Below are 27,590 nucleotides of genomic sequence, written 5' to 3' on the forward strand. Positions count from 1 at the left end.
CTTTCCATTTGAATATGCAGTCTAAAGAAGAAGCAGCCCATCATTTATCCAGACTTCTGTTTGTGGGATTGGCTGCTGGTATAGGGATGCTGGTATTAACTAGAGCATTTTGCTCTCCACTCCTAAAAGGTGGGTGGAATATGTAAAATATCTCAATTTGAGCAGTTTACCTCTATGGGAAAACGGCATGCATGCTGATAAGCTTTTGTCACTGGTGTCAGCATTTGTTGGGCCTCAAAATGCAAGCATGGTTTCTGCTGCAGGTTCATATGTGCAGGTATAATGTAAGCTCATTCTCTTTGAATCTTTGATTTCAAGTTGAGTCTCTTTCTCGTTCTCAGTTTTTAACAGTTGTGCTGCGCGAAAACTTTAAAGTTGACGTTTTGGTGTTGAGCCTCTGTATTAATGATAGGTAGCATTTGTTCGAGAAATGCATACAAAAGTAATGTTTATAGGTGTACCACCTTGGGGTATATATCATTAGCTGATTTCCTGTAATATCATATATACAGCTTGAGGATGAAAAAGTAATGTCTTCTGAATTGATGTGGAATACAGGAGGTGTTCTTGTTGTGAGTACACATGATAGTAGGAATGTTCTAAGTTTTTGCAAGCCAGAAAAACATGTTACACTTTTGCGCTGCCCCCAGGCAGATTACATAGAGGTTTGCATGCACACATGCATACACATATCTTGTTCCTTCAAAGAGGGTAAGGTTAGAGATCTAAAGGAGCAGAAGCAATACTACTTCAGATAACATTGTATGGAAAGAATGTAGCAAGGTGCATGATATACATTCTTTTAATGCCCAGAGGGTATCTGTGCTAAGTACAAAAGTTAGATACACACATATTTCAATGGCTTAGGATATTCACGATCCTGGATGGGTTTTTATAGAGCCGGCTGAATTGCTGGATATATTAAGTAATCACTGCTGGCCACCCAGTCAATGACTGCTATTGGTAAATGAAACTTGTGTCCAGTTAGCCCTGCTTAAGCTGGTTTGACTGCTCTTTATCATTAATATGACCAGGGTCCAGCTGTGGCTGCTGACGTTGTCATGTGAGGCTGATGGTCCTGCCGTAGGGAGGCTTGAGTTCAGCAAATCTACTGTTCTGTGGGGTTTTTCTGAAAATCACTGTGTGGATCTGATGATACTGCTATAAAGAGACTGAATTCTGTTGTGAATCTGCAATTCCATGGCTTGGTGGGAAAGTTCTATGCAATCAGCTGGAAGTGAAACTGGGGTTGAGTCACTAAAATTCAAGGCTTGTATTAGCAAAAAATTATGATGCATTTTACTGCCCCAGAAATATTTGTTTATGAAAGGGCGTTTATTTTATTTAATAGGAAAAATGCCCAAAACCCCCCTATATAAGGACATGGCTTTCGCTTTGAGGTCATTGTATCATCATTGTATCTTGTTGGTAATTCATTCACGCTCTTTCTTTGTGTCACTAGATTGAGAAATGTGAAAGAACTCTCAATGTTTAAATTAAAATCCACCTAATACTTTTAGTTAAAATGAATTGTGGTTTTGGTATCCCTACATGGATGGTGAAGTATTTGACACTGGGTATGTAGTGAGTAAGTGTGCGGGCTATGTGGTACAAGTTTAGGGCAAGTAGAACAAGGTTTAATATGCAACTATCATTAAATTGAAAGTTTGGACCTTAGGATTAAGTTACATCAAAAGTTGCACCTAGTAAGAAGCCGTTAAGTGCCAAGCAACCCTCTTGTTAGTAAATGCAGCGTGTGGATTTTAGAGAGGAAAATGCATATAGAAAGGCATGCATTGCCATTTGATCTTTCTTCCGTCTTGGCAGCCCGCACCTAGTTTCTTGGCATCCTGCTTCAATGTGCTGCTGTTTTTCTCTCTTCCAACAATAAGAATGCAATTTCAGCAAATGTGAGTTGGGGCAGCAACCATTCTTCTTCTCTTGGCATGGGGAGTCAATAAGGAAACTCCAAAATTCCATAACAAGCTGGTATTGCTGCTGTTTTTGACTTGATTCTCATTGAAGCGTTTTATTACCACACTATGGGCTAAGATCCTCTCTTCTTCTTTGAGTTGTTGAGCCTTCTACAAATTTTTGGACAATTGTGTCATGAAGAAAGCGATTTTCTCACTATGTTGCTGTAAGAAATTGCTCTAATTGTGAGAGGAATGGTGTGGGATTGCATAGGAACTCTGTTGCGCAAGTTCATTTGGAACATTGCTCTGTGAATTTAAGCTCAATGATGGCCATGCTTTCGAGGGTTTTGGACAGGCTGAAGTCTACAGATGGACATTTGAATAGCTTAGAGTTGGTTTGAGTCCAACAATGAAGGTGACAAAGCCCTTGGATGTGTGGAAAGACTTGGGGTTGATTGGAGTCAATCAACAAGAGTGACAGGGTCCTTGAGCATTCCTAGATCATTTGTGTTGCGTGAAACTGCTGAGAATCATCCTATATAAATAATTCTAATCAGCTCTTCATTGTAGCTCTTCACATTTTAAAATCATTCAATAGCTTTGGATAGCAGTAGTTCAGCATGTGGTTGTTGTATAAACAATACAGCAATTTGAATTGGTTGTAAACAGTCAATTTTCGAATTCCTTCTCTTTTCTCAGCTGTTTCATAGTTGAAAGCATCCTTGGACATTTTAATCACCAAGAAAGTGAGATTGCAGCCTTCTATGGCTCGAAATGCATGGAAAAATTGGAAGGCATATAGCAAGATTAGAGCAATTGCCCTTTGGTTCCGTTGCACGCTTCACTATACAATAACCAATTATTAACTAAAGATTGATAGAATACAAATTGAACAAGAGAGGATAGAGACAAAAGTGCACGACAAGAGAAAGGCTACAATCTCTTGACGTACATGAGTGAGCAGCTCCCTCATGCATGTATTTATAGATTTGTATTTCTTAACATTTATGCTAAAGAATCATGAAAAGCATTGCAAAGTTTACAAAAATAATAATTAATTCCACTCATGAGTACATAATACCTTAGTCCGGGTCAGATAGACATGTTAGGAGCTTCGACACTCAGTCTACCATGTGTTTTGATGGAGAGGTAGCTCTATTTAGAGCATACATTTCTTTTTCAATTGAATGTAGGAGTGCCCACAATGGCCCATACTACATGTCCTCATATAGCTATAGTTGCCCTTTTGTTTAGGCCCCTATGCTTCCTTCTCTCCCTAAAGAAGATCGACTTGATGGTGTGGATTGCTGTCCTTTGGTCTTGCAAAGTGGAGTATATCCTTGGCACCTTTGACTTATGGGACTTTGCTACTACCCCAATCCCCCGTCCAATGGAGGATCCCATTGTTGGTTCTACAATGGAGGAAGCAACCCTTTGGGATTGACTCAATTCTAGAGTGTGATGTTTTCTCTTTATGAGTTTGCAGGATTCTATCCTTGTGCATGTGCATAGGCTTCAGACCACAGTGGAGTTGTGTGGATGAAGCTTTTTTCTCTATACCATTAGAAGACGTTTGCCCATTGTATCACCACATAGAGAAGAAATCCCGAATGGTTTCTGTTGATGATTCCCATTCTTTGCAAGATCATATCAACAAGATGAAGGGTATGCAGGATGAGTTTGCATCCCTTGGCATGACAATCTTATAGGAGGACATAACAATGATTCTAATTACTCAGTTTCCATCTCCCAAGTATGATGTCTCCAGGGTTCAGGAGACTCTTGTATGGAAAGAGCTGGCTGTGCTTGTTTTGGAGCACGAAGAGCGACTCAAAGAGATTGGTACTGTCATGAGGACATGTATTTTTGAAACCTCACTTAACGTCTAGATTAATTTTTAATCACATGATTAAGTAAATGTTGCACATGTGAGGTGCAACTGGGGTTAAAGTAAATTTACGAGCTCGGGACCCAAAGAAATCACGGGATGTCAAAGGAAAAAGTTGCTATAAGTTATGCCGTAGAGGTACTTGGTGGTATCTGGTGCTAATCGTTGGCCTAGGTCATCCATTTGGCCATAAGTGTCAGTTGGTGATGTTGAGTCGAAGCAGATTGAGAAAGAGAGTTGAGAGCAGGCATAGTAATCGAGGAGTTCAAGGACTCAGAGCTAAAGAGTGTTTGACATTGATGGAGTGTGAGTCGTCGGATGGGTGTGTACCAATGTGGTACACACAAAGAATGAAAGAATATATTTATACCTAGGGTATGGTACACTTACACCTGTTAGGGTGGGTTCACATGTGTGAAGTAATATATACACGGGAGAGTGCGTAGAGGGCCTTTACACCCAACAACCTCCCACTTAAAGGTCCTAAGCGAACCTTTAACCAACTTCCACAAGTCTAATGCAATGCTCATGTGGAGCCTTTGTAAGACTTTTAGTGAGAACATTTGTAGGGTTATTTTGTGATTTGATCATAGTTAGGGTGAGTAGACCATCATCCAGAACCTGTCTGATAAAATGATACCGAACATCAATATGTTTGGTACGTGCATGAAACATGGCATTCTTAGTCAGGCATACAGCGCTCTGGCTATCACATCTAAGTACAGGTGTTTTGGTGGGCAGCCCAAAATCCTTGACCAAACGACCAAGCCAAACTGCTTCTTTTGAAGCCTCAGTGGCTGAAATATATTCAGCTTCAGTGGTAGAGAGTGCTACTATTTTTTGCAATCTAGAGCAGCAAGAAACCGCCGCACCTGTCAAGGTAAAGATATACCCGCTAGTAGATTTGCGAGTATCCAAGTCACTTGCCATGTCTGCATCACAATACCCCTGCAGATCCAATGTACCCTTGCCATAGCAAATACATAACAACTCCCATTGCATAAGCAATGTCAGGTCTAGTAGCAACCATAGCATACATGAGTGAACCACAAGCTGAAGCATAAGGAACACCCTTCATGGTATTGGCTGCCTTGTCATCTTTTGGGCAATTTGCTTTGCTAAGCTTAAGGTATGGTGGAAAAGGTACACCAAGAGACTTAGCATCAGACATAGAAAAACAATGAAGTACTTTGCTGATCTACTTTTCTTGTGAGAGAAATAAGAGTTGTTGCTCTCTATCTCGTGTGACACGCATGCCCAAAATATGATCAGTTGCACCCAAATCCTTCATAGAAAAGGCTGAATTCAGCTGCCTTTTCAATGCATTAATCTGGCTTTTATGCTTACCAGCAATAAGCATATCATCCACATAAAGCACGAGTATAATAAGGCTTTCATCATCAGCCTTCTTAATATATAACCAATGATTTGCACTACTCCTTTTAAAACCATGTGAGAGCATGAAGGCATCAAACTTTTTGTACCATTGTCTAGGAGCCTGTTTCAAACCATACAAGCTTCTCTTAAGCTTACATACCGAATGCTCCTTTCCATGTATAACAAAGCCTTTAGGCTGTTTCATGTACAGTTTTTCTTCTAGATCACCATGCAAAAAAGTAGTTCTAACATCCATGTGATCAAGTTCAAGATCCATAGATGCTACAAAGGCAAATAACACTCGAAGATTGGCCATTTTGACAATAGGAGAAAACACTTCTTGAAAATCAATGCCCTCTTTTTGTGTATAGCCCTTAGCCACAAGTGTGGCTTTGTATTTGGGTTTGCCATCCACACATTTTATTTCCCATTTGTTAGGAATGGCTTTTCTATCTTTGGGCAATGTAACCAAATCCCAAGTATCATTCTGATACAATGACTTCATTTCTTCTTGCATAGCTAGCTCCCATTTTTTCTTTAACTCATATGATAAAGCCTCTTTATACGTAAGAGGCTCACCTTCATCTGTGAGTAAAATGCAGTCTAAAGAAGGATCAAATCTTTCTATAGGTCTTCTAACATGTGTAGACCTTCTTACCCAATAATCTGGGTTATCAGGTAGTGGATCCACATCCATGGGAATGTCAATGACCTCATTGTTTGGCTGTTGAACTGTATGTTCAAGTTGCTGTAATATAATTTCAGGCTGCGGTAATTCATTTTCAGCATGTTGATTTTGGTGCTCAAGCTGATGTTCAGCCTCCCCTTGCTGCCCATTTTCATCTGGCTCAATGATGATACGCTGATTGTCATGATCAACATCAAAAGGAGCTGAATTTTTAGTGGCTGATGGCTGCTCTAGTAACTGATCATGCTGAAATTCAACTCTCTTTTTGTCTGAGTCATTAGATGTGACATTTTGAAGCAGCTTTGACTCATTGAATATCACATCTCGGCTGCGCAGCACTTTTTTTATGCTTGGAACCCAAACTGGATAGCCCATTCCCCTTCATCTCCATAACCCATAAAGATGCCTCTATGAGATTTCATATCAAGTTTGGTTTTGCTATCAATAGGTACATGTACATAGCATTCGCAGCCAAAGACTCTTAAGTGGTCATATGAAGCAGGTTTGCCAGACCAAACCTCTTCAGGAATGCCACTATCAAGTGCACGATGTGGAGATCGGTTGCAAATATGCACAACGGTTTTAAGTGCCTCTCCCCAAAATGATTGTGAGAGATTAGCTGTGGACAACATGCACCGAATCTTCTCACATAATGTGCGATTCATTCGCTCAGCCACACCATTAGAAGATGGATTGTAAGGAGCTGTAAGCTCTCGTTTAATCCCATTGTCAACACAAAACTTATTGAATTCTTTAGATACATACTCTTCCCCATTATCTGTTCTTATGCATTTTAACTTTAGGCCTTTTTAAGTATTAACCAATGCATAAAACCTTTTAAAAGCATCCAATGCCTCACTTTTCTGCTTAAGTTAGTAGACCCATAGCTTCCTAGAGTGGTTATCAATAAAAGGCAAAAAATAACGGAAACCACTATGAGTTTTTATTTGCATGGTGCAAACATCAGAATGGACTACATCCAAGATACATGCCTTCCTAGAGGCTCCATGAAAGTAGGGACTGTTTACTTGTTTACCAAAAATACAATCATCACAAAAGTGAAGCTTTGAACTTTTCACATCAACTCTTCCAAGTGAAGAGAGTGCCCGCAAACCCTTTTGGCTCATATGTCTAAGATGCTTGTGCCATAACTCCATGTGTGACTGTACCTCAGCAACTGCAATAAATTTTCCAGGAAGTGCCTTGCAGTAGAGATAATACAGAGTCTCCTTTTTACCATCTCTAGTGACTAGCATAGATCCTTTTTGTATTTTCCATATACCACCACCAAAAGTAGTGAAGTAACCTTTGCTGTCAAGCTGCCCAATAGAAAGCAAGCTCTTCTTGATATCAGGAACATACCCAACATCATGAAGAATCAATTCCTAACCATTTTCTAGAGCCAAGCGTATGGTGCCCATTCCTTCAATATCACATGCATGATTGTTGCCAAGGTAAACTTTTCCAAGATTACCTTTCGCATAAGTAGAAAAACACTCCAGAGATGGAGTTACATGAAAAGAAGCACCGCTGTTAACAATCCACGATTGTAACAAACCATCATGAGCTGACAACAAAGCATTTATTACATCTGTTTTAGTGATATACATGTCCTCCGCTATCATAGCAAGCAGATTTGAAAATGTAAACAGTAAATTAGCGTCTTTATCATCTTCTATCTCCTCAATAACAACACTAGATACCACATTTACTTTTTCTATCTCTTTAGGGAAAGAGCTGCCATCCTTATCATTCTTTTTGCCTTTTATATTAGCCTGCTTTTTACGTTCTTGTTCCTTTTTAAAGTACCTGTAATCAAGCGTTTTATGGCTTTTGCGACCACATTGATAACAAGTTACATCTTGCTATTTTTCCTTGCTTTTGCTGTGATTTTTATTTTTATTTGCAGCATTATACATTTTTTCAGGTCTTCCTCTTACATTGTAGGTTGATCCACTGTTTCCCCCCACTTGCCTTGTGTCTAATCTCTTCATTCAGAATAGAACCACACACGCCATCAATGTCAAGTTGGGGTTATTGCTCAATGACACAACCAATGCTTTCCATCAATCGGGCAAAGTCATGAGCAAGAAGATAGTCCTCAATTTAGGATCAAAAGTTGGCAAACTTGCATCGTGTAACTTACTCAAAATACCAATGAAAGCATTCAAATGCTCTGAAGCAAGTTTGGACTCATCAAGCTTCAAGTTGACCAACTTTTGCATGAGATGTACCTGATTGATAGGAGTTGTATTCTCATAAGTAGCCTTAAGCTTTTCCCAGACTACATAGGCAGTATCAAACCTCTTTATATCAACCAAGATGTCATCTGTGACAGCTATTTTAATGTAGGTAATGGCATTTTTATTCATTTTAGCCCAATCCTCATTTGACAAAGCAACAGGCTTATGTTCTTCTAAAGCATCATCACAATCCTTTAGAAAGAGTATACCCTGCATATGATCTTTCCAAAGATCAAAACCATTTCCGTCAATTTTACGAATCTCAAATAGATTCTTTGTGTCAAATGTAGATGCACTGCCAGCCATTTTCAGCAATACACAACTGCAATAACGGGCTGAATGCTTTCAGCCAATAGCAAGGTTTTTGAATTGTAACAGCAAGTACACACTCTTGTACTTTCAAAGTGTCCAAGAAGCAGATGTTTAGCTGCAAATTTCAGTCTCAAGTACTGATTACAACATGTGCATGAATCAAATCTGATACATTTGCATTAAGGATAGCTCCCACTTCAGTAGTACATCACCAAAATTCCTAAATGCAATGACCTAAATGCTGTATTTACCACTGTTTCACTGCATAATGAGTATTCAACAATGCATGTACCAAGAGAAACTGCCCTTTTTCAACATTGAAGCATCCAAAACTATAAAGACTCCCACTCAGCAGTGAATCTGCTGCAAATTTCACTGTCGAGTCTCAACACGACTCAAAAATACATCATCGATGTGAAAAGCCCCAAGATTTCTGCAATGAATCTGCTCCAATTGCATAAATACATCATCCCGAGCATCAAGTGTGGGCTAATGTTTCAGGAATTTTACGATTTCTGCAAAATTCCCAAATTTCGGGGTCCAACAGTGCACAATTTTTAAGAAATTGGCTCATCCAAGCAAAAATTTCACTTACATTTGAGAATCCCCAAAAAATTTATGAGACATGTGCACTCAATGTCTGCAATTTATGGTCCAGAGATCACTAGAATATGTGTCAGGCACCAGATTTGGGAAAAGCCCCAAATTTTAAGACCCAGACTTGCATATATTTGCACTCTGTGCTTATAGGTGTGAACACTTGGTAGAAGGGGGGGGGGGGGGGGGGGGGGGGGCAGAAAACGAGTTGATGAAAAATTAAACAAAAAGTATCATTGATCTTGTGCCCGTCGATCGTGCAGCCCCGTGCAGTCTGTTCATTGTGTCGCACACTTGCAATCCCGTCGCGCAGATTGCTCTGTCACGCGGTCTTGCCAGCCCCGTCGCGCAGGTCTTCCTCTTCTCGCAATCCGTCAGTCGTCGTCAGTCTGCGACTGATGTTACACCTACCCACAATCAGTCGCGTGGCTCGATTGTTGACGCTGTGACTGACGTTTGTTACAACTGCCTACGCCTAGTCACTTGGCCTGACTGTTGACACTGCGACTGACGTTTGTTACAACTGCCTATGGTCAGTCACTTGGTATCTGCTCGTCTACTCCTCAATAGCCTGATAGACCGATTGCCTGCTTGCGTGAGCCATTGGCTCTGATACCAGTTTGTTGCGTCGAATCGGAAGTAGATCGAGAAAGAGAGCTGAGAGCAGGCACAGTAATCAAGGAGTTCAAGGACTCAGAGCTAAAGAGTGTTGATAGTGATAGAGGTGAGCCATCGGATGGGTGTGTACTTGTGTGGTAAACACAAAGAATGAAATAATATATTTATACTTAGGGTACAGTATACCTACACTCGTTAGGGTGGGTTCACATGTGTGAAGTAATATATATATGGGAGAGCGCGTAGAGGGTCTTTACATCCAACAAATGACACTAGAGAAGTGGCGTTTAATGGTACCTAACGCCAATCTGATGGTCAAAGATGACGCAAAGATACTCTCGAATGGAAGTTGCCTAGCCAATTTAATTATTGGTCAGTTAAATTATTTTTCGGATACCAAAATAATTATTAGATTAATTATCAGTATTTAAAGATTGAAAATCAATATTTAATTATAAAAAATGCTGGAAAGACCATTTGGGAAGGTTGCCACTTGTCAGAAATGCCCATGCAAGATTGGAAAACGCCTTTAGAGGCTGGAGCGAGGCATATTTTTTATAAATTCAGCCTGCAAGAGAGAGGGAGGAGAGTTTGTTGGTCTGATTTTCAGCCATTGGGGGACCTTCCGAGGGAGCCAAGGGCCAAGGGTAGGAGAAGACCAATCAACAGCAGGAGATAGCATCTATAGGCTGTTGAGACAGGGCATGAGCAGTAAATGACTGATTTTCTTCAGTTCTTTGCATCTACAAGTTGTTGTGGCAGGACAACAGAGCTGCATTTGACTGATTTTCAGCCATTCTTCGTGACAAAACTCTGAATTTTCTCTCTCTACAGCTTTCCATCTCATCTCCTAGCCATTTCAAAGCCTTGCTGCGAAGATCTCAGCATTTGGACCCTTGGAGGCTGAGAAATTTCAGATTTCTCTGCTGGAAACCCTAATCTGTAGCAGAAAAGTAGGGTTTAGCAGCAGCCTCGGGAAGTGTGCGAGAAATTGGAATCTCCAAGACTTGGATTTAACAGGGCTGAAGTTGTTTTTAGCCTATTCAAGTGGGGGGGACCAGCAAATAATTGAATTTGGGGCATTTTCCATCTCCATCAAAGCGGGTGAATGCCAATTGATTGCCCGAATCAAGGGGCAAATCGGATTAAAGACTTGCTGGTGATTCATCACAGCACGGGGAGTTGGAATATCAAAAGGGATTGGAAGAATCCCATTGTAAATCAACTTCTTCTTCAATAAAGCTAAAGAAATACCGAAAGGGGCGCCAATTTTGGGGCCAATCGGGTGTGCATGGTCCAAGATCAGTAGGTAAATTTGTATTTTTAGATTTGCACTAATTGTTTGCTATTGTAATTAAGTTGTAATAAGGGATTTACCACCCATCCACGGAAGGAAGGCTGGTTACATAGTTCTATTGTCGGGATACCATTCAATCCCTTGATTTGGTGGGCCCAAGGTACCTGATTGCCAGCTAAAGCTTTGTGCTAGTGCTGATTTTTACTCTCAGCTGAGAAATTATAGCAATGTCTTCATATAGTGAGATGGACTCAAGCAATGATGATGTCTCTCAGTATGAACATTCACTTGGGAATGAAGAAAATGCAATGCTTGACCTTGGACAAGCCTCAGATTATGGATAGCGAGCTGAAAGTGGTTTGTTGGCTTTGTACTAAGAGATGGATTTTTGATGATGCATGGACGACTATGTGCACAAAGCAGTTAAGGCTTAGAGTTATCACTGAAAGTCATGTTCCTCTGTATGCGGGACACATAGGTATTGATGCCACGGTCAAGGCAGTGGAGCATTTCTTTTATGGGTCAGCTTTGAGGCATGATGTAGAACGGTTTGTGTTACATTAATAAATGTAATATATGGGGAGACAAGCGCGAGGGATGACCGTCTAGGAGACTTTGGGCACCTGTACGGGGTTAAGGGGAGCTTAGGAAGTGAGTGAGTAATACTAAAATAGTAGAACTCACCAGGTAATGACAGTTGGTAGATGGGTCACGACAGGGTGACACTGGGAGAACTTCCTAAGCGTGGTCGGAAGGAGAGAGAGAGGTCTCTCGAGCTTGTTTTCCCGTAACAGAGTTGTTCATCAGCAGAAGATAGATCTGATCAAATGATATGCTTATGTAGAGCCATCTAATACTTGTATTAGAGCCGTCGGGCCACGTCTTGTCGAAAGGGTTTTCGTCTTCGTCTTCAGCCGCTTCCAAATTCCCGTCGAAGCATGAACGGGTCCCACCTTTAGACGCTTCCGTGTTGGCACGTGGAAGCGTCACACACTTCCGTGTTGGCATAGATGGCAGGATTCAAACCTGCGCGGGCGGAGTCCACATGATCATTTCCGTGTTGGCGAGTACGGTGGGACAGCACAAGTCAGGCGAAGTCCGTTGGGACGGTGCAAGTCGGGCAAAATCCTGCTTCCAGTTATAACTTGGTCACAGATAGTTCCCACGTGACCTGGCGGGGGGGAGGGGAGGGTGTTTAATCACATCCTTACCCAACATTCTTGCCTGACAGGCTTTGTTCTTGCATAATCTGCAAACAATTAGCGTAGATTTGAGAAAAGCTTCACCGTTCTTCGTGCCCCTCTGTAATCAGGGAAGTACCTCTTCTTTGTACACAAATTTCTTATATTTGCTTTCTAAATTCCAGTGTATTAATGGAGGGAAAAGAGAAAGAGGGGGTGACCGAAGGCTCTAGTTCCGGGGACCACCCTATGGTGGATCCCTATGAAACGGAAATACAAGAAGAACAATGGGAATAATTTTTTGCTATAGGAGAGCAATTTGATGATCTAACTGCTCGTGTGCAAGCATAGGGGGTTCAAATGGAGTTACTAACTCAAGTACTCACTGAAATAAAATCCCAATTAGCCTTATTATTAGAAAGGGATAAAGGTAAGCTAGAGACCTCAGATATTCCATCTTCATCGAAAGATCTAGATGTGAACATGCGAGACTCTAGGGAACTCCACCAAAAGCTGAGGGATAACCTAGTGTTAAATGATATGAAACCCCCTCAGTTTCATGGGGAGGAAAAAGACAGAAATAAAGATACTATCTTTAATTTCCTCCAAAAATGGAAAGATTTGCACAAATTAAAGAATACTCCACCACATCTCCAAGCGCTGGAGGCCAGTCTAACCTTGGGGCCGAAAGCATATAAATGGTGGAGAACTTTAAAGGAGGCAAATAAAATACCTGAATCTTGGGCTCAATTTGAATCAGTCTTTTTGAAAGAATTCCTTCTTGAAAATGAAATGGAAAGAAATGGGGAAGATTGGGATTTTGTCAGACAAAAGGGAAGACCTTTGTTGACATGTCTCGAGGAGTATCGTGAGATAATCCTTAAATTGGAAGGAATAGATGAATTTCAAAAGATAAGAGGTTTCATAAGGGGACTAGATAAGGCCTGTAAAAAGGAAGTAAAAAGGAGTTCTCCTAAGACGCTTGAAGAGGCAATTAAATTTGCATTAATCAATGAAGATAATATGTGTCCAGGTGCACTTACTAGTCTCACTAATACGGAGTCTAAGACTAGGGAATTTAAAGCCTCAAAATTTGTAGGCAAATCTAAAAGGAAAATGCCATTCCTTAAGGGTAAGAAACAACCCTTTGAAAGGAAACAATATGTAAGGCCAAAGTTAAGTCGAGATGACTTTGATAAGGCCAAAAAAGAAAGGTTGTGTTTCAACTGCCTATCTCCTAACCATGCTGGCTACCTGGAATTGCCCTTAAAGGAAAAATGGGGAAGATAAAGGAAAGGATAAGGACAAGGGCAAGGGAAAAGAGAAACAAATCCATGTAGTGCAGACCTTGGAATTTGAAAGGGATGGTAAGTCTTTTGTGATTCAAGGTGAACATGAAGTATCTGATAACCCTTTGATGTGTTTCCTTGAAGTTCAGAAGCTGATAAAAAAGGAAGCTTGTGAGGTATATATGTTATGGTCCCTTCCTGTACAGAACACTTTTACTTTTTGTAATATTAAGCAACAATTTTCTTATGTTTGTGAGTCGAATGTAAATAATGAATTAAGTGGTATGTTAGATGAATTCAAAGATGTGTTTCCTTTTGATTTACCAAGTGGGCTTCCACCAGATAGGGGTGAGTAAATCACCCAATTGATATAGATAGGGATACACATCCTCTTTCTAAACCACCTTATAAGCTAAGTGAAACACAACACCAAGAAGTCGAAAGACAAATTAAGGATTACCTTGATAAAGGGTTTATACAACCCAACAATTCACCTTGGGCTTCACTAATTTTATCGGTGAAGAAAAAAGATGGTTCTATGCGACTTTGTGTTGATTATAGAGCACTTAATAAAATAACGGTGAAGAATAAATTTCCTATACCCAGAATGGAAAATCTTTTTGATCAATGACAAGGGGCAAAATTTTTCACAAAGATTGATTTAAGATCAGGCTATTACCAAGTAAGAATTAAGGCCCAGGATGTTCCTAAGACGGCATTTCGTACTAGATATGGGCATTTTGATTTTTTGGTGATGCCTTTTGGCCTCACTAATGCACCAACTACTTTTATAAAGCTGATGAATAGTGTGTTACGGCCCTATCTAGGACACTTTGTAGTAGTCTTCTTGGATGATATCTTGATCTTTAGTAAATCAAGAGAAGAACATTTGGAACACTTACGGTTAGTATTCCAATTGTTAAGAACCCATTCCCTTTATGTGAAGAAAACTAAATGTGAATTCTTCGCACAAGAGGTCAAATATTTGGGGCATATTATCTCGAAAAAGGAAATCAAGATGGATCCAGAAAAAGTAAGGGCAATTATTGAATGGCCATCTCCAAGGAACCTGGAAAAGCTGCAGATCTTCCTAGGTTTATTTGGATTCTATTGTAGATTCATTCGAGATTATGCCAAGATAGCTGTTCCAATGACATACCAACTTAAAGGGAAAGGGAAGAGTTTTAATTGGGAAACAGACCAAAATGAAAGTTTTCAAAAACTTAAGGTAGCTATTGCTACAGCTCCAGTACTATTGATTGTGGATCCCAATAAACCATTCATGGTTGAAGGTGATGCCAGTAATAGGGCAGTAGGCGCGGTTTTATTACAAGAAGGTCGACGAGTTGCTTTCGAAAGCAAGAAATTAAACCGTGCAAAACGGAATTATTCTGTTTATGAGAGGGAGCTGTATGCAATAGTACATGCAATGAAGAAATGGAGGCACTATTTGTACGGTGCCAAACTTCTGATCTTGTCGGATCATGAAAGCATAAGTGGCTTAATGACCAACCGGATAAGACACCTACAGGGAATGATGGGATATGGATTATCATTTGCAGATTTAGCAAATAAGCCAATTTCATTCCGGTGAGGAAGAAAATAAAGGCTGATCATATGGCATGATTGTTTTTGCAGCACATCTTTAAGTATCATGGTATGCCAGAGTCGATTATTAGTGATTGAGACCCCCAGATGACCTGTTTATTTTGGAAGGACTTGTTTGAGGATATGGGTACCACACTGAAATTCTCATCATCCTTCCATCCGTAGATAGATGCTCAGTCTGAGGAAGCAAATTCCAGTGTTAGATCTTTTGAGGTGCTATGTTTCAGACCACAAGACACAATGGGAGCAATATTTGGCCTTGGTTGAGTTTGCTTACAACAACATAGTGCATAGTTCTACTGGCAAAGCTCCATTTGAAGTGGTTGAGGGTGGCAAGAAGGTACCACCTATTCAGTAAACTAAGGATAAGATCTTTGAGGCTGATCGTTATGTGGAAAACTTGGATGTAACCTATGCAAAGATAAAATATGCACTTCAGATATCGCAAGAAAAGCAAAAGAGGGAAGTTGATCACCACAGACGTGCTTTGCAGTTTGCAGAGGGTGATTATGTATTGCTGCGTTTTGAAAAGGCAAGGCTGAAAAAGATGAAAGGAAGAGAAAGATTGTATCCAAAGTTGAGTATGAGATACTATGGGCTCTTCCAGGTGTTGGAGAAGATCAACGATATGGCATGTCGGCTGAAATTATCTCCACATTGGCAGATACACAATGCCTTTCATGTTGGTTTGTTGAGGCCTTTTCATGGTGATGTGCCAGAGGATATGTCTGCTGAAATTCAGCTTGAGGTTGAGGAGCTAGATGAGATTTTGATACCCAAGCAAATTTTGGCACACAAGGAAGGAAAGGTCAAAGATAAAGTTTTCAAGAGATACTTGGTGAAATTTCAGAATTATTCACCAATGGATGCCAAATGGATGGAAGAGGATGACTTGGCAGACCATCCTCAGTTGTTGCAGCTTTATCTAGATGACTTTTAGTTAGAGCCGACTTTAGTTCAGGCTCCGTCAGGTTCAGCAGAGCAAGGGTCCGGAGTATTGCCTGATGCTCAAGGGGGAGGTAGCACTTCCCCTTCTCTAGCTATGGACAGCTCTCGTATGTAGTGGATCTCGAATGTATTTAGCATGGATCCAAGGTACTGCACTGATAGTATGTTTGCCATGAGATCACTACTTAGTATACTAGTCACTGTGAGATGTATGCAAATGAGTATGAGTTTCACTCGGGCAATGGAACTATACTTTTGGATTAGCTTATGATCAATTTAGCATGAATTTCGCCTCAATTTTGAGATAGAAATTCTGATCAGTTTCAGCTCGGTTTTTGATCAGCTTGAGAACTATTTATGGTCTCTTTTTGGATCAGTTATGCATCAGTTTTTGCACTGATTGCTGGTCAATTTTTGCAATGAGTTTGTGATCAGTTTGGGTCACATTTGTAGGAGTTTGTGATCAGTTCTCAGAGCAGTAGTAGGTGATCAGTTTATGATCAGATTATGCTTAGTTTTCAATGGTTAACGTCTAGTTTCATGGACAATAGCATATGCTATGATGCCATTGATGTTTTAACCATGGTTTATGCTTGGTTTTCGCTATACTATGGTTTGGTTTTGCAAGATGAGTTGAGCTCATGATAAATGAACATGTCACATGATAATCTAGTAATGTTTTTGAGATTCTTTGTGAGTCTTATGCTATGTTATGTTGGCTGGTAATTTTTAGCGTATGTTGGGCATAGAAATGGTTGAACAACAGTGCGCAATATTAGCTTGACTATGATGCCCTATGGAAATTTCAGTATAGTACTTTGCTTTTGATGCATTTGGCAGTGCAATCAAGGATGATTGCAAGGATTTCAAGGGGGAGGGCTATCACGAGGACATGTATTTTTGAAACCTCACTTAACATGCGGATTAATTTTTAATCACATGATTAAGTAAACATTGCACATGTGAGGTACAACTAGGGTTAAAGTAAATTTACGTTTAATGGTACCTAACGCCAATCTAATTGTCTAAGATAGTGCAGAGACACTTGGGAATGGAAGTTGCCTAGTCAATTTAATTATTGACGAGTCAGATTATTTTTCAGTGTACCGAAATAATTATTAGATTAATTTTCAGTATTTAAAGATTGAAAATTAATATTTAATTATGAAAAATATTGAAAAAACCATTTGGGAAGGTTGTCACTTGTCAAAAATGCCCTTGCAAGATTGAAAAACGTCTTTAGAAGCTAGAGAGAGACATTTTTTATAAATTCAGCCTACAAGAGAGAGGGAGGAGAGGCTATTGGTTTGATTTGCAGCCATTGGAGGACCTTTTGAGGCTGCCAAGGGCAGGAGAAGACCAATCAACAGCAGGAGATAGCATCTACAGGTTGTTGAGACAGGGTAGTAGCAGTAAATGATTGATTTTCTTCAGTTCTTTGCATCTATAAGCTGTGGTGGCAGGACAGCAGCTGCATTTGACTGATTTTCAGTCATTCTTCGTGACAAAACTCTGAATTTTCTCTCTCTACAACTTTCCATCTCATCTCCCAGCCATTTCAAAGCCTTGCTCCAAAGATCTCAGCATTTGGACCCTTGGAGGCTGAGAAATTTCAGATTTCTTTGCTGGAAACCTGAATCTGCAGTAGAAATTAGGGTTTAGCAGCAGCCTCGGAAAGTTTGTGAGAAATTGGAATCTCCAAGACTTGGATTCAACAGGACTGAAGTTGTTTTTAGCCTATTCAAGTGGAGGGACCAGCAAATAATTGAATTTGGGGCATTTTCCATCTCCATCAAAGCGGGTGAATACCAATTGATTACCCGAATCAAGGGGCAAATCGGATTAAAGACTTGCTGGTGATTCATCACATCACGGGGAGTTGGAATATCAAAAGGGATTGGGAGAATCCCATTGTAAATCAACTTCTTCTTCAATAAAGCTAAAGAAATACCGAAAGGGGCACCAATTTTGGGACCAATCGGGTGCGCTTTGTCCGAGATCAACAGGTAAATTTGTATTTTTAGATTTGCACTAATTGTTTGCTATTGTAATTAAGTTGTAATAAGGGATTTACCACCCATCCACGGAAGGAAGGTTGGTTAAGGTACTTGTGGATCCAACCTTACTAAGGCTTTTATTGCATGTTTGAGAGGGGGCAATAAGAAGGATAGGAATGCTAAGAAGAAGAAGAAGAGGAGGAAGAAGATGACAAGGAAGAAGAAGAAGAAGAAGAAGAAGAAGAAGAAAAAGAAGAAGAAGATGATTAAAATTTCAGAGTCTTCTTGGGTATGGACATAGATTCAGAGAAAATGCCGACATTGTGGGAAAGGCACTTATCTTGAGGAGAACTATTGGAAAAAGAACCCTCACCTTCGTTTGGGAGCAAAGGATGGAGCTAAAACATTTGAGCCCTCCTCTACTTCTACAGTTGTTACCCATAAGTCTATATTTCTTCATATCCACGAGATGGAGCCTTTTTCCTTGGCTACTATAGAGAGGCCTTGGCTCTATAACAAATGCTCATGCAAGGACAGCCCTTGGTTTGTATGCAAGCTGTAATAGCCCTTGGTTCCATGAAGTTTCTAAAGGATTCTAGAACATTGTAAGACATATGTATCATTGTTTATGTCGTTGCGAATGTCAACATGGCATGTGTCAGTATGCATGCCATCCCATGTGTGGATATGCATGTCATGCCATGTGCCATCCTCTTGTAACGATACATGTTTCCCTTAACCTTCCTGGCCTATAGTATAAATATGGGCCATGGGCTACAAGCTCTTCAATCTTTCTAATACTAGTTCTGATGATCCTGTGAGGTAAGTCCTCTTTCAGTTCTTCTCTTGTTCTAGTCTTGTCTTGATGAGTCTTATCTTATGATCTAGCCATGCTCTTGTGATGAGCATTCTCTTGTAATCAAGTTCTCTCGTGATCGAGTTATCTTGCAATCAAGCTCTAGTTTTATATCTCTTTCAAGTTTTTCTCTTGTAAGTTATGAGAGCGATATCCTTGCTCTCAAAGAGAACTTGCCTTGGTCATAATAGTTTGGCAAAACTCTTCTACCATGATCTTGCCTAGTCATGATGGAAGATATTGTTGCTTTTTTACAAAGCATCCAGTAGCAAATCCAAGGGCTTCAAAAAAGTAATGCAAATCTACAAGCAGAGCAATTATAAGCTTTGGGTAACTGTGCAAGATCTAAGACGATGACTTCAAGAAATTCAAGAGACAAGTCTACATCAAGTCAGAGGTCCTTTAGCTACCTATTGGCAACCTTTACAATCAACATAGGAAAGAACCAAAGGTGAGTCTTTTAGAGAAATTTGATGGCAGAATGTGAAAATTCAAAGGTTTTCTCTAGTAGGTATGATTGCTTATATGTATGCAGCCAGATCGTTACCCAAATGATGCTTCTCGGGTTGGCCTTGTAGGAACTCTTCTCTTAGGCACAACTCTCTCTTGGTTTGTCCCCTTGCTTGAGAAGGAATCTCTATTGCTCTATAATTTTGAGGCCTTCATACGAGAGTTCTATGCCACATTTGGAGAAGTAGACAGAGCAAGAGTAGCTAAAACAAAGAGTAGCTCTACGCCAAGGGCAGAGACCTACCTGTGTATATGCATTAGAATTTCAGCAACTCACATGCGATTTAAAATGGCATTAGGATTATTTTATTAGTCGATTCTATCGGGGATTGAAAGACGATGTTAAAGATCTTTTGCTCACTATGCAAAAGGTATATACACTTAAGTGAATTTATCTTTCAACCCATTGAATGTGACAAGCTCTTGTTTGAGAGGAAATACGTCGAGAAGCCACTTTGAATTCAAGCGTGATGAAGACTTTTGAAGACGGGACCACCCAAGAAGACCAAGTATTTGTGGTAGAGCCTATGAAAATTGATATGATGTGGTTCAAGCCATTGATAGGTCAAGAAATACAAAGGTGACGAATTAATGGATTATGCATGTATTGCGGCCAGTTAGGACACATGGCTAAATATTGTTCTAACAAAAGAAGAACGAGAATTCATGGCGCCATTACTACATCACTGAGCCTCAGTAGAGACCATGTGCCTATACAAAGCTCCAAGAAACATAAAAGTAGGTCTCCTTCTATCTGCATATTCAATGTTTAGCTTTATGTTACTAATAAAGATTCACATGGAGGGAAGAGATATAAACGAACAAGCTTTGTTAAGAGTCTGGAGCCACAACATGCTTCATGGACAAGAAAGTTGTAGAGCAACATGATATACAACTTCTAAGGAAAGCAAAGCTGGTATATGCAGAAACAATTGATGGTTGACCTCTTGCTTCAAGAGATGTTAGGTATGAGACAATCCATAAAGTTATGGTAAGGAGTCTTGTATTAGATATAGTCTTCAATATCATCCGTTCCCCAAATAGTCTCCTTGTTACTGGGCTACCTTGGCTAGAAATCCATAACCCCAACATCAATTGGAGGTCTAGAAAGATTGAAGTAAGGCTAGTGCTAAATAATAAAAGGAAGAATTCTTGACCAATATACATTGGGGCAAGGGTGTTCATGCATTAAGCAAAGAATCCATCCTTTTTGATTTATGCAATTCCAATGGAGAAGCCAAAGGATGAAAGCTTTGACTCAATATCTAGAGTTCAAGGATGTATTTGAAAAGAAGAATGTGGATATGTATTGGAATACCAACCAGGTATGAAAGGTACGAAACGGTACGGTACTAGAAAATATGGTACTTAATGGTACCTTACGATTTTATAAGGCACGATACGATATTAGTATGAAAAAAAATTAAGATGATTTTTAAAATTGCTAAAACTGTAAATCAAATAAATGATAGATCATAGAATACATGTTTAAAGTGGAAATAGCCATTCATTACAGAATAAGATGAATACATGAGGATGACCATCGCGGTTGCATGGGCTGCGCAAAACAGTCTAGTATATCTGATACAAAAAAGAGAGACCTATGAATCTATGATGAGGCATCACTATCATCATCATCATCATTATCAGAATCATTGGAGTGCTCATTAAGAGAGTTTGAAGATGACTTCTCGGCATTGGTTGATGAGACACACTCATACTCATCCTCAGTAATCAGGTTACCATCATCATCAAATGATGGCTCTCTAGGTGGCGGCTGTGTAGGCAAGGGGGGGATGCCATCATGAGGCACAAGATGTGAGCTACTAGAGCCCCGCCTTACATATGTCTGCAAGCCACTTAAACCACCCCTCCTTGATGATGGAGGGTGTCGAATGACCATGCCCTTGCTACTACCTACTCGAACTCCTCGCCCACGAGCACGTTGACTGCGAGTGTCACGAGTATCTGCTGCTATAAGCTCTCTATAGAGCTTTGTAAAAATCATCTCCTCCTCCTTGTCCACCTCCTGTGTATACCCAGAAGAGCGTCGTCCGTCAACTTAAATGTATCAACATTCACCTACACAATGGAGTGATGTAGGTAAGATTGATCATTGTAAATGCTAAAGTCTAAATTGTAAAGTATAAACTTCAAAGTTCAAAGTTTAAAACAATAAATTTTAAATGTTATGGTTAAGTGTTTAAACTTTATTTGCTTTGGACTACCCATGCTCTTCATAGCCCTCATCATGCGTAAGTTAGTGCGGCAATAGACTAGCCGCTCTAACTGTCATGTGCTAAAGCCGATTGCGAATCTTTGTGTGAATGAGAGAATAGACACTCTAGTTTCTCTCATATACACCGTAAGAGCAATCTAATCTAGGGCAAGAACCCTCATGGCTAGGGCATATCCAAAGTTTTGCCACCAAAATAAAGGCTTCACAAGTGACATTCTCCTCGAACAAGTGGGAGAAGCAAAAGCCACATGCCCTCTCTGATCTGCAGAGCATCGTAGCTCCTCCAGTACTGCATTGTGGTCATTCATAGGGACCACATGAGTCAAATAAGCAAGCTGGTTCGAACGGAACTCTCTATTATCCATGACCGCCGGTGACTTGTAGGCCGGATGTACCAATGCGGCAAAACATGGATGGGCTTATGCATCCATGCCCATCTCCTCTCTGCTATCTCTAAAACATGTGCATGCTGTGTCTCTATGGTCACTGCATAAGCACGTGCCTCCACCAATGCCGCTCTAAAGAAGTGAACAAGAAGGCTCATGGTGGACCCCTTGCAATCACTCATACGTAACACCCTATAAAAGGAAGTCACGACAATGACAATGGCATAGACTTTTTGCCAAAATTGCTCATTAAGGCACAAGCACTGCATGGCTTTGGTCTCCTCCATCTCATACTCATCCCACTCATTCCATAGAGTGGACACCATTGCCGCACCTCATAAAGGTGCTCTAGCAATAACCGCATGTAAGCAAAGCGAGTTGAAGAAGGCTTCTTCAACTCTAGTGTGCTATGCTCACGATACATCGCAAGCACCTTTACCTTTACCGTGAAGAATGTGACAATTGATGTAGCTTTGCGGACCACCCTCTTCACCCACTTGAGCTTCCCAATGTCCTCCATGAGCAAGTCCAAACAATGACTTGCACATGGAGTCCACACAATCGTAGGGAACGTGGCCTCAAGCAAACAGCCCATGCACTGAGAATTCGACACCACATTTGAGGGGCCCACCTACAACCACAATTTACAAATTACAAGTAAGTATACTTATTACTAACAATACTTGGAAGTTGGAGGTTAGAGAGAGAAAGAGACTAGAGTCTAGAGAGAGTTGAAACTTGAACCTTTCAAGTTTCAACTTTCAAGATTCAAGAATGAAGAGAGATGGGGGTTGGGGGCCTTGCGGCCCGGAGGGAAAGAGAGAATCGAGATAGATCGTAGATACTAGAGAGAAACTAATTATTAGAATAGGGAGATAGATAGTTATGCATAAATCAAATTTCAATTATCATAATGAAAGAAAGCGAAACAAATTTAAAAGGCAAATTGCAATGTATACCTCAATGATAGCTTGTCGAATGTGGCGGTAGATGAATGCGCCTATCGTTTTCCTCCCCCTCTTGCCGGTATCTACGACTCATAAAAAGTAAGTGCCAAGTGGACATGAGAACATGAGACGAGTATGTTGATGATGCCCCGTTTCTTACGATCACTCCTTCCGTTAGTGAGAATGGAGCAACCATATTTTATCCATGCGGCCCGAATAGGATCAAGGGCTCTATCAATCCTCTCCTCTCTTCGTTAATCTTTTTCGTCCTCATATCATTTTATATAGAGGCCTCTCCTGCATCGGTTGAAGATATGCCCACATTTGATGCTTCGTCGTTAGTAGGCATAGGAGTTGGTGCCGATAAGCCACTTCCTCCTCTTGTGGATCACCCTCTCATCTTGGCGAGAATCTCCTCCGCAATGTTTTGAGGGATCTCCTTGCATGGAGCAACTTGCCCCTCCGTCTTGGAAAGATGTTGGAGAAGCTGAGTTGCATCACTTATATAGCGCTTCCCACAATACTTGCATGTCCAATTTTGGGAGTTGGACTTCTTTGTGTCCCTTTCCACATGGATCGCATGTAAATTGAAGGCCTTGTGTTTCTCATGAGTCATGGTGCCGATGACAGATAGTGGCGAGAGAGAGAGAGAGAGAGAGAGAGAGAGAGAGAGAGAGAGAGAGAGATGCTTGAGTCTCAACTCTTGAAACTTGAGTCTTGAAAATTGAAAGGAAGGGAGACTCCAGAGGCCCAAGGGTTCGGGTAAAGTTGAAAGAGCAAGAGTGAGAGAGAGGGGATGGGAGATGAGAATGGCAAATGCTTTGATAGGGTGCAAGATAGAGGGGATGGGAGATGGGAGATGAGATTTGAGAATGGCAAATGCTTCGATAGGGTGCGGGAAAGAGGGGATGGGAGATGAGATTTGAGAATGACAAATCACAAGTCCATTCAAGAATCAAGATCCAAGAGAGGAAGATGACAATGGTAAGTGCTTGCTAAATTGGTGTGGAATCATAGAGGAGAGGTGCACCTTTTGTAGACGAGAGAAGGGTCAAAGTTCATATAGTCGAAGAGGGGTCAACGGTCAAAGAGAGGGTTGCCTGCTGGAAGGAATCCAAAGAGGGTTGGGGGAGTGCATGGCTGGAAAAGGGGGTGGGATGAGGTATCCAAGGCTTCCCACCTCCCCAAAAAGTGCCACACAGGCAGGCGGAACGTGCAGGAGTAAAGGCGAGGGCGTAGGAAACATTGGACACGGGACGTAGGATGCGCAGTCAAGGTGGCCCAAATAGGCCCAAAATCATGTACGAATTTGTACGGATATGTACCGTACGAACAATAGCGTATGTTGTACGGAGGCAACTATGATTGTGCAATAGATTTTTAAAAAGGGGCTCAATCTTCTTTTGGCCCATCTATAAGCTATCCCAAGATAAATCAACAGAGCTCAGGAAATATATTGATGATAATCTTGCCAAGGGATTCATACGTTGTTCAAAATCTCCAACGGGTGCTCCAATTCTATTTGTCAAGAAAAAAATGGATCCCTCCATATGTGTTAGATTGTAGAGGGCTCAATAAGATTACTAGCAAGAATGGCTACACTCTTCCCTTGATTCCAAACTCCTTGAACGACTTGGAAAAGCCAAAGTTTTCACCAAGATAGATCTTGGTGGTGCTTGTGATCTTGTGTGAGGATAAAGGAAAGTGATGAATGAAAGACCGCTTTGAGGAGCATGAGCATTTGTCAAAATAGTCTTAAATAAATTGCGGAAAGTAGGCTTATATACAAAGCTGGAAAAGTGTTCTTTCCATTAAAATAAAGTCGAGTTTTTGGGATATGTCATTTTTGAGAAGGGAATTTCTATGGACCCTAAGAAGGTAGAAACTATTTTTGAATAGGAGACTTGTTCATTTATGAAAGATGTTCAATGCTTTTTGGGATTTGCAAATTTGTATCGAATCTTTATCAAGGATTATTGTGATATTGCTGTCTCTCTAACCAGCCTAATTGGAAGGGACAAGCAGGATTGTCCACGTGTGATGGACAGGTTAACTTGTCTGATCCAGTCGTGTCTAACATGTGTGGTCCCATGTGGCCTAGATCCCCGCTCGACCCGTCTAGTCCCATTAAACATGTCTAGTCCTGTTCGCGGCCCGATTGCGCCTTGCCTCCCGTACGTCAAACGGTCACTTTTGTGATCATTTCCCCCCCTTTTTTTCTGCGCTTTCTTTTCTTCTTTTCTTTCTTCTCCTTCTCTCTCTCTTCTCTCTTATTTTATTTCTCTCTATTCTTTTCGTTCTTTTCTTTCTTTCTAGGTTTTCTTTTTCTCACACAAAGACTCCAGAGAAAAGTTTAAAGCTTAAACTAACAAGCTTAAAAACTCTCTCTTCTTACCTCTCCCTCTCTCATGATTCATCCGTCTCTTTCTCTCATATACACACATCCTCTCCCATGGGCCACCATTCAAATTTCAGAATTTGAAAAATCTCTCTCTCTCTCCCCCCCCCCCCCCCCACCCCCCACAAACAAAAAAAAAAAACCCTAAACCCTAAAGCACTCTCCCTTTCTATAAACATCTCTTTCCCCCCTCTTTCTCCATCTCATTCATCCTTTCAAGTTCTCCACCTCTCCTACTCCTTTCAAGTTCTCCATTCCTCCTACTCTCTCAAGCTCTCTCCTCCCTTAACTTCTCAACCCTTTTAACTTACTCCTTCATCAAACTCTAGCCTCTCTCTACTCCCTCAAGTGCTCTACTCCTTCAAGCTCTCTACCCTTTTCACTTCTTTCTTCAATCATCTCATGCTCCACCCTTGACCTTCTAGGCCCTCTATACATAACCAATGGCACGCCCTCTTCATGAGGCTTTTCGTTTGTATTGTGCCTAATTCCATCAAGTGAAGGAGAAATCCAACACTTGCAAGTGGCAATGCAAGTATTGCCCAAAGCTCCAAATCTCATTCGTCACTTGCCTTGTCATCCACCTTTGGAAATTAGGAGGGGAGGCCACACCATGTCTCAGTATTCCCGAAGATGTCTATAAAGAGTGTTGTTGGAAATACTTGCCATTGAAGTGGCGGAAAGGCCTTTCAAGGGCAAGTGAGGAGGTGGCCTCTCTTGATCATGAGGTCTCAGATGTGGAAGAAGATTCCTTTGCAAGCGTCTCGGTTTTCTTCGTTGGAGAGGCCTCTTCTATCTTGACTAGAAAAAGCCTTTCAAGCGGTGCACTCTTACCCAAAGAACGGAGCAAGTTTTGGGTCCTCTCTCCTTTCTCAAGAAGAGGCAAAGGCAAGCAAAAATAGAGATTGCACGCCGTTGGCCCATATAAGGGATAGTGCGGTGTCATATATAATGACACGTGTATCGAGAAACTTGATGAGGAGAGAGAGAGAGGATGAAGTTGGGCGAAGTATGGATGCTCTATCTTATCTGATGGATAGAAGCCTTTGAAGGCTCGGTTTGCGGCCATGTGGCTTTTCCTTGAGCGTCTCTATGACATTTACAATAAGCTACAAAAAATGATTGTATTGGATGAGTTTTAGGAGTGGCTTAAAGGGGAGTCCACATCAAGCCAAGTGGAATTAAATGTTGTTCAAAGGCTTTGCTTAAAGGAGGAATTTTGGATGGATGTGAGAGCCATTGTCATTGCCGTTACTCCCATCTACAAGGTGCTTTGCATGGCCGATATGGAGGGGACTACTATTGGCCTCCTCTATCATCTCATGGCAAATGCGATGGAGGAGATACAATGATTGACTATCTTGGATGGGGAGGTATCTTTTTCATGGCATTCTTTTTATTTTCTTTAAAAAAATAATTCATATTTATTTTTAGTTTTAGAATTTATAATTCACATTGTCTCACTCTTTTTGTTTTTAAATTTCACCTCTAAATCTCCCTCTGAATCTCTATTCTTTTACACCTATTGTAGTGACATCTTGGATACTATCTCTAAAAGAGATGATATTCTCTTTTTAACAAAGAAGAGATGGGAGTGGATGAAGCGATCCATATATGGATTCGCAGTACTCTTGTATTCCGCTTTTAAAAACCCTCTCTCTTCATGGATTACAATGTCCTTGCTAATCATGATGCATTTCTTCCAAAGGCTTTGGCGGAAGAGCACCATGGTGCCTTTCTCCAAGAGCTCATCAATTATAGCGATCAAAGGGACGCTGCTTTCGCATCTACCATTTGTTGGAGAGCATTTGTCTACCAATTGCCCTACCTTCAAACATTGGCCTTATGCATTCTTGCACAAGTTTGAAAATCTCTTCTCTTTTTTGATTTGATTCTAGTTACAACTTGTAAGTTTGAAGTTTAAACTTATTTTCTCTTCACATGGTTTAGGATTGTTTATTGGATGCATGTGATAGGAATTGATCCGCATATTCCCTGCACACCAAAATTCGTAATAAGCTTAGTACATAGCAATTGGAATGTCTAATTGATTGTTGCATCAGTTTACACATGCTACGCAATATGCACGAGATGTCTATAGTAAGGCAAGTATCGTATATTTATTTTTTCTACTTTTTAGTTTATAACTTTATCAATAAATTATAAAATATGTTTAGAGAAGTTTCATTTATTTAATCTAAGTTTTTTATTTTTAAATGTATATGTGAATGTGGATTCACTTAGGCTCTCCTTTATCATACTTAAAAGTGTGACTCGCGAGAGAGACTTGGAGGA

At 40.6% G+C, this 27,590-nt stretch overlaps 1 protein-coding gene across 6 annotated transcripts in view; it reads left to right on the top strand.

Moving 5' to 3' along the window:
* The window catches only part of LOC148021917 (protein DETOXIFICATION 46, chloroplastic-like), a 69,935-nt gene that overhangs the window by 6,838 nt on the left and 35,507 nt on the right, over positions 1 to 27,590 (top strand). For all 6 annotated transcript variants that reach the window (XR_015694419.1, XR_015694418.1, XM_087697448.1 and 3 more), the window contains exons 3-4: positions 21 to 129; positions 222 to 277. Coding sequence is in view for 4 of the 6 variants with exons in the window: in XM_087697448.1 (XP_087553574.1) it covers positions 21 to 129; positions 222 to 277 (165 nt within the window). In the remaining 2 variants the exon portion in view is untranslated. The remainder of the gene's footprint in view (positions 1 to 20; positions 130 to 221; positions 278 to 27,590) is intronic.

Source organism: Lygodium microphyllum, chromosome 17, assembly GCF_053477565.2.
Source record: "Lygodium microphyllum isolate KBCC chromosome 17, Lygodium_microphyllum_v1.1.10, whole genome shotgun sequence".
In the NCBI taxonomy this organism is placed as follows: domain Eukaryota; kingdom Viridiplantae; phylum Streptophyta; class Polypodiopsida; order Schizaeales; family Lygodiaceae; genus Lygodium; species Lygodium microphyllum.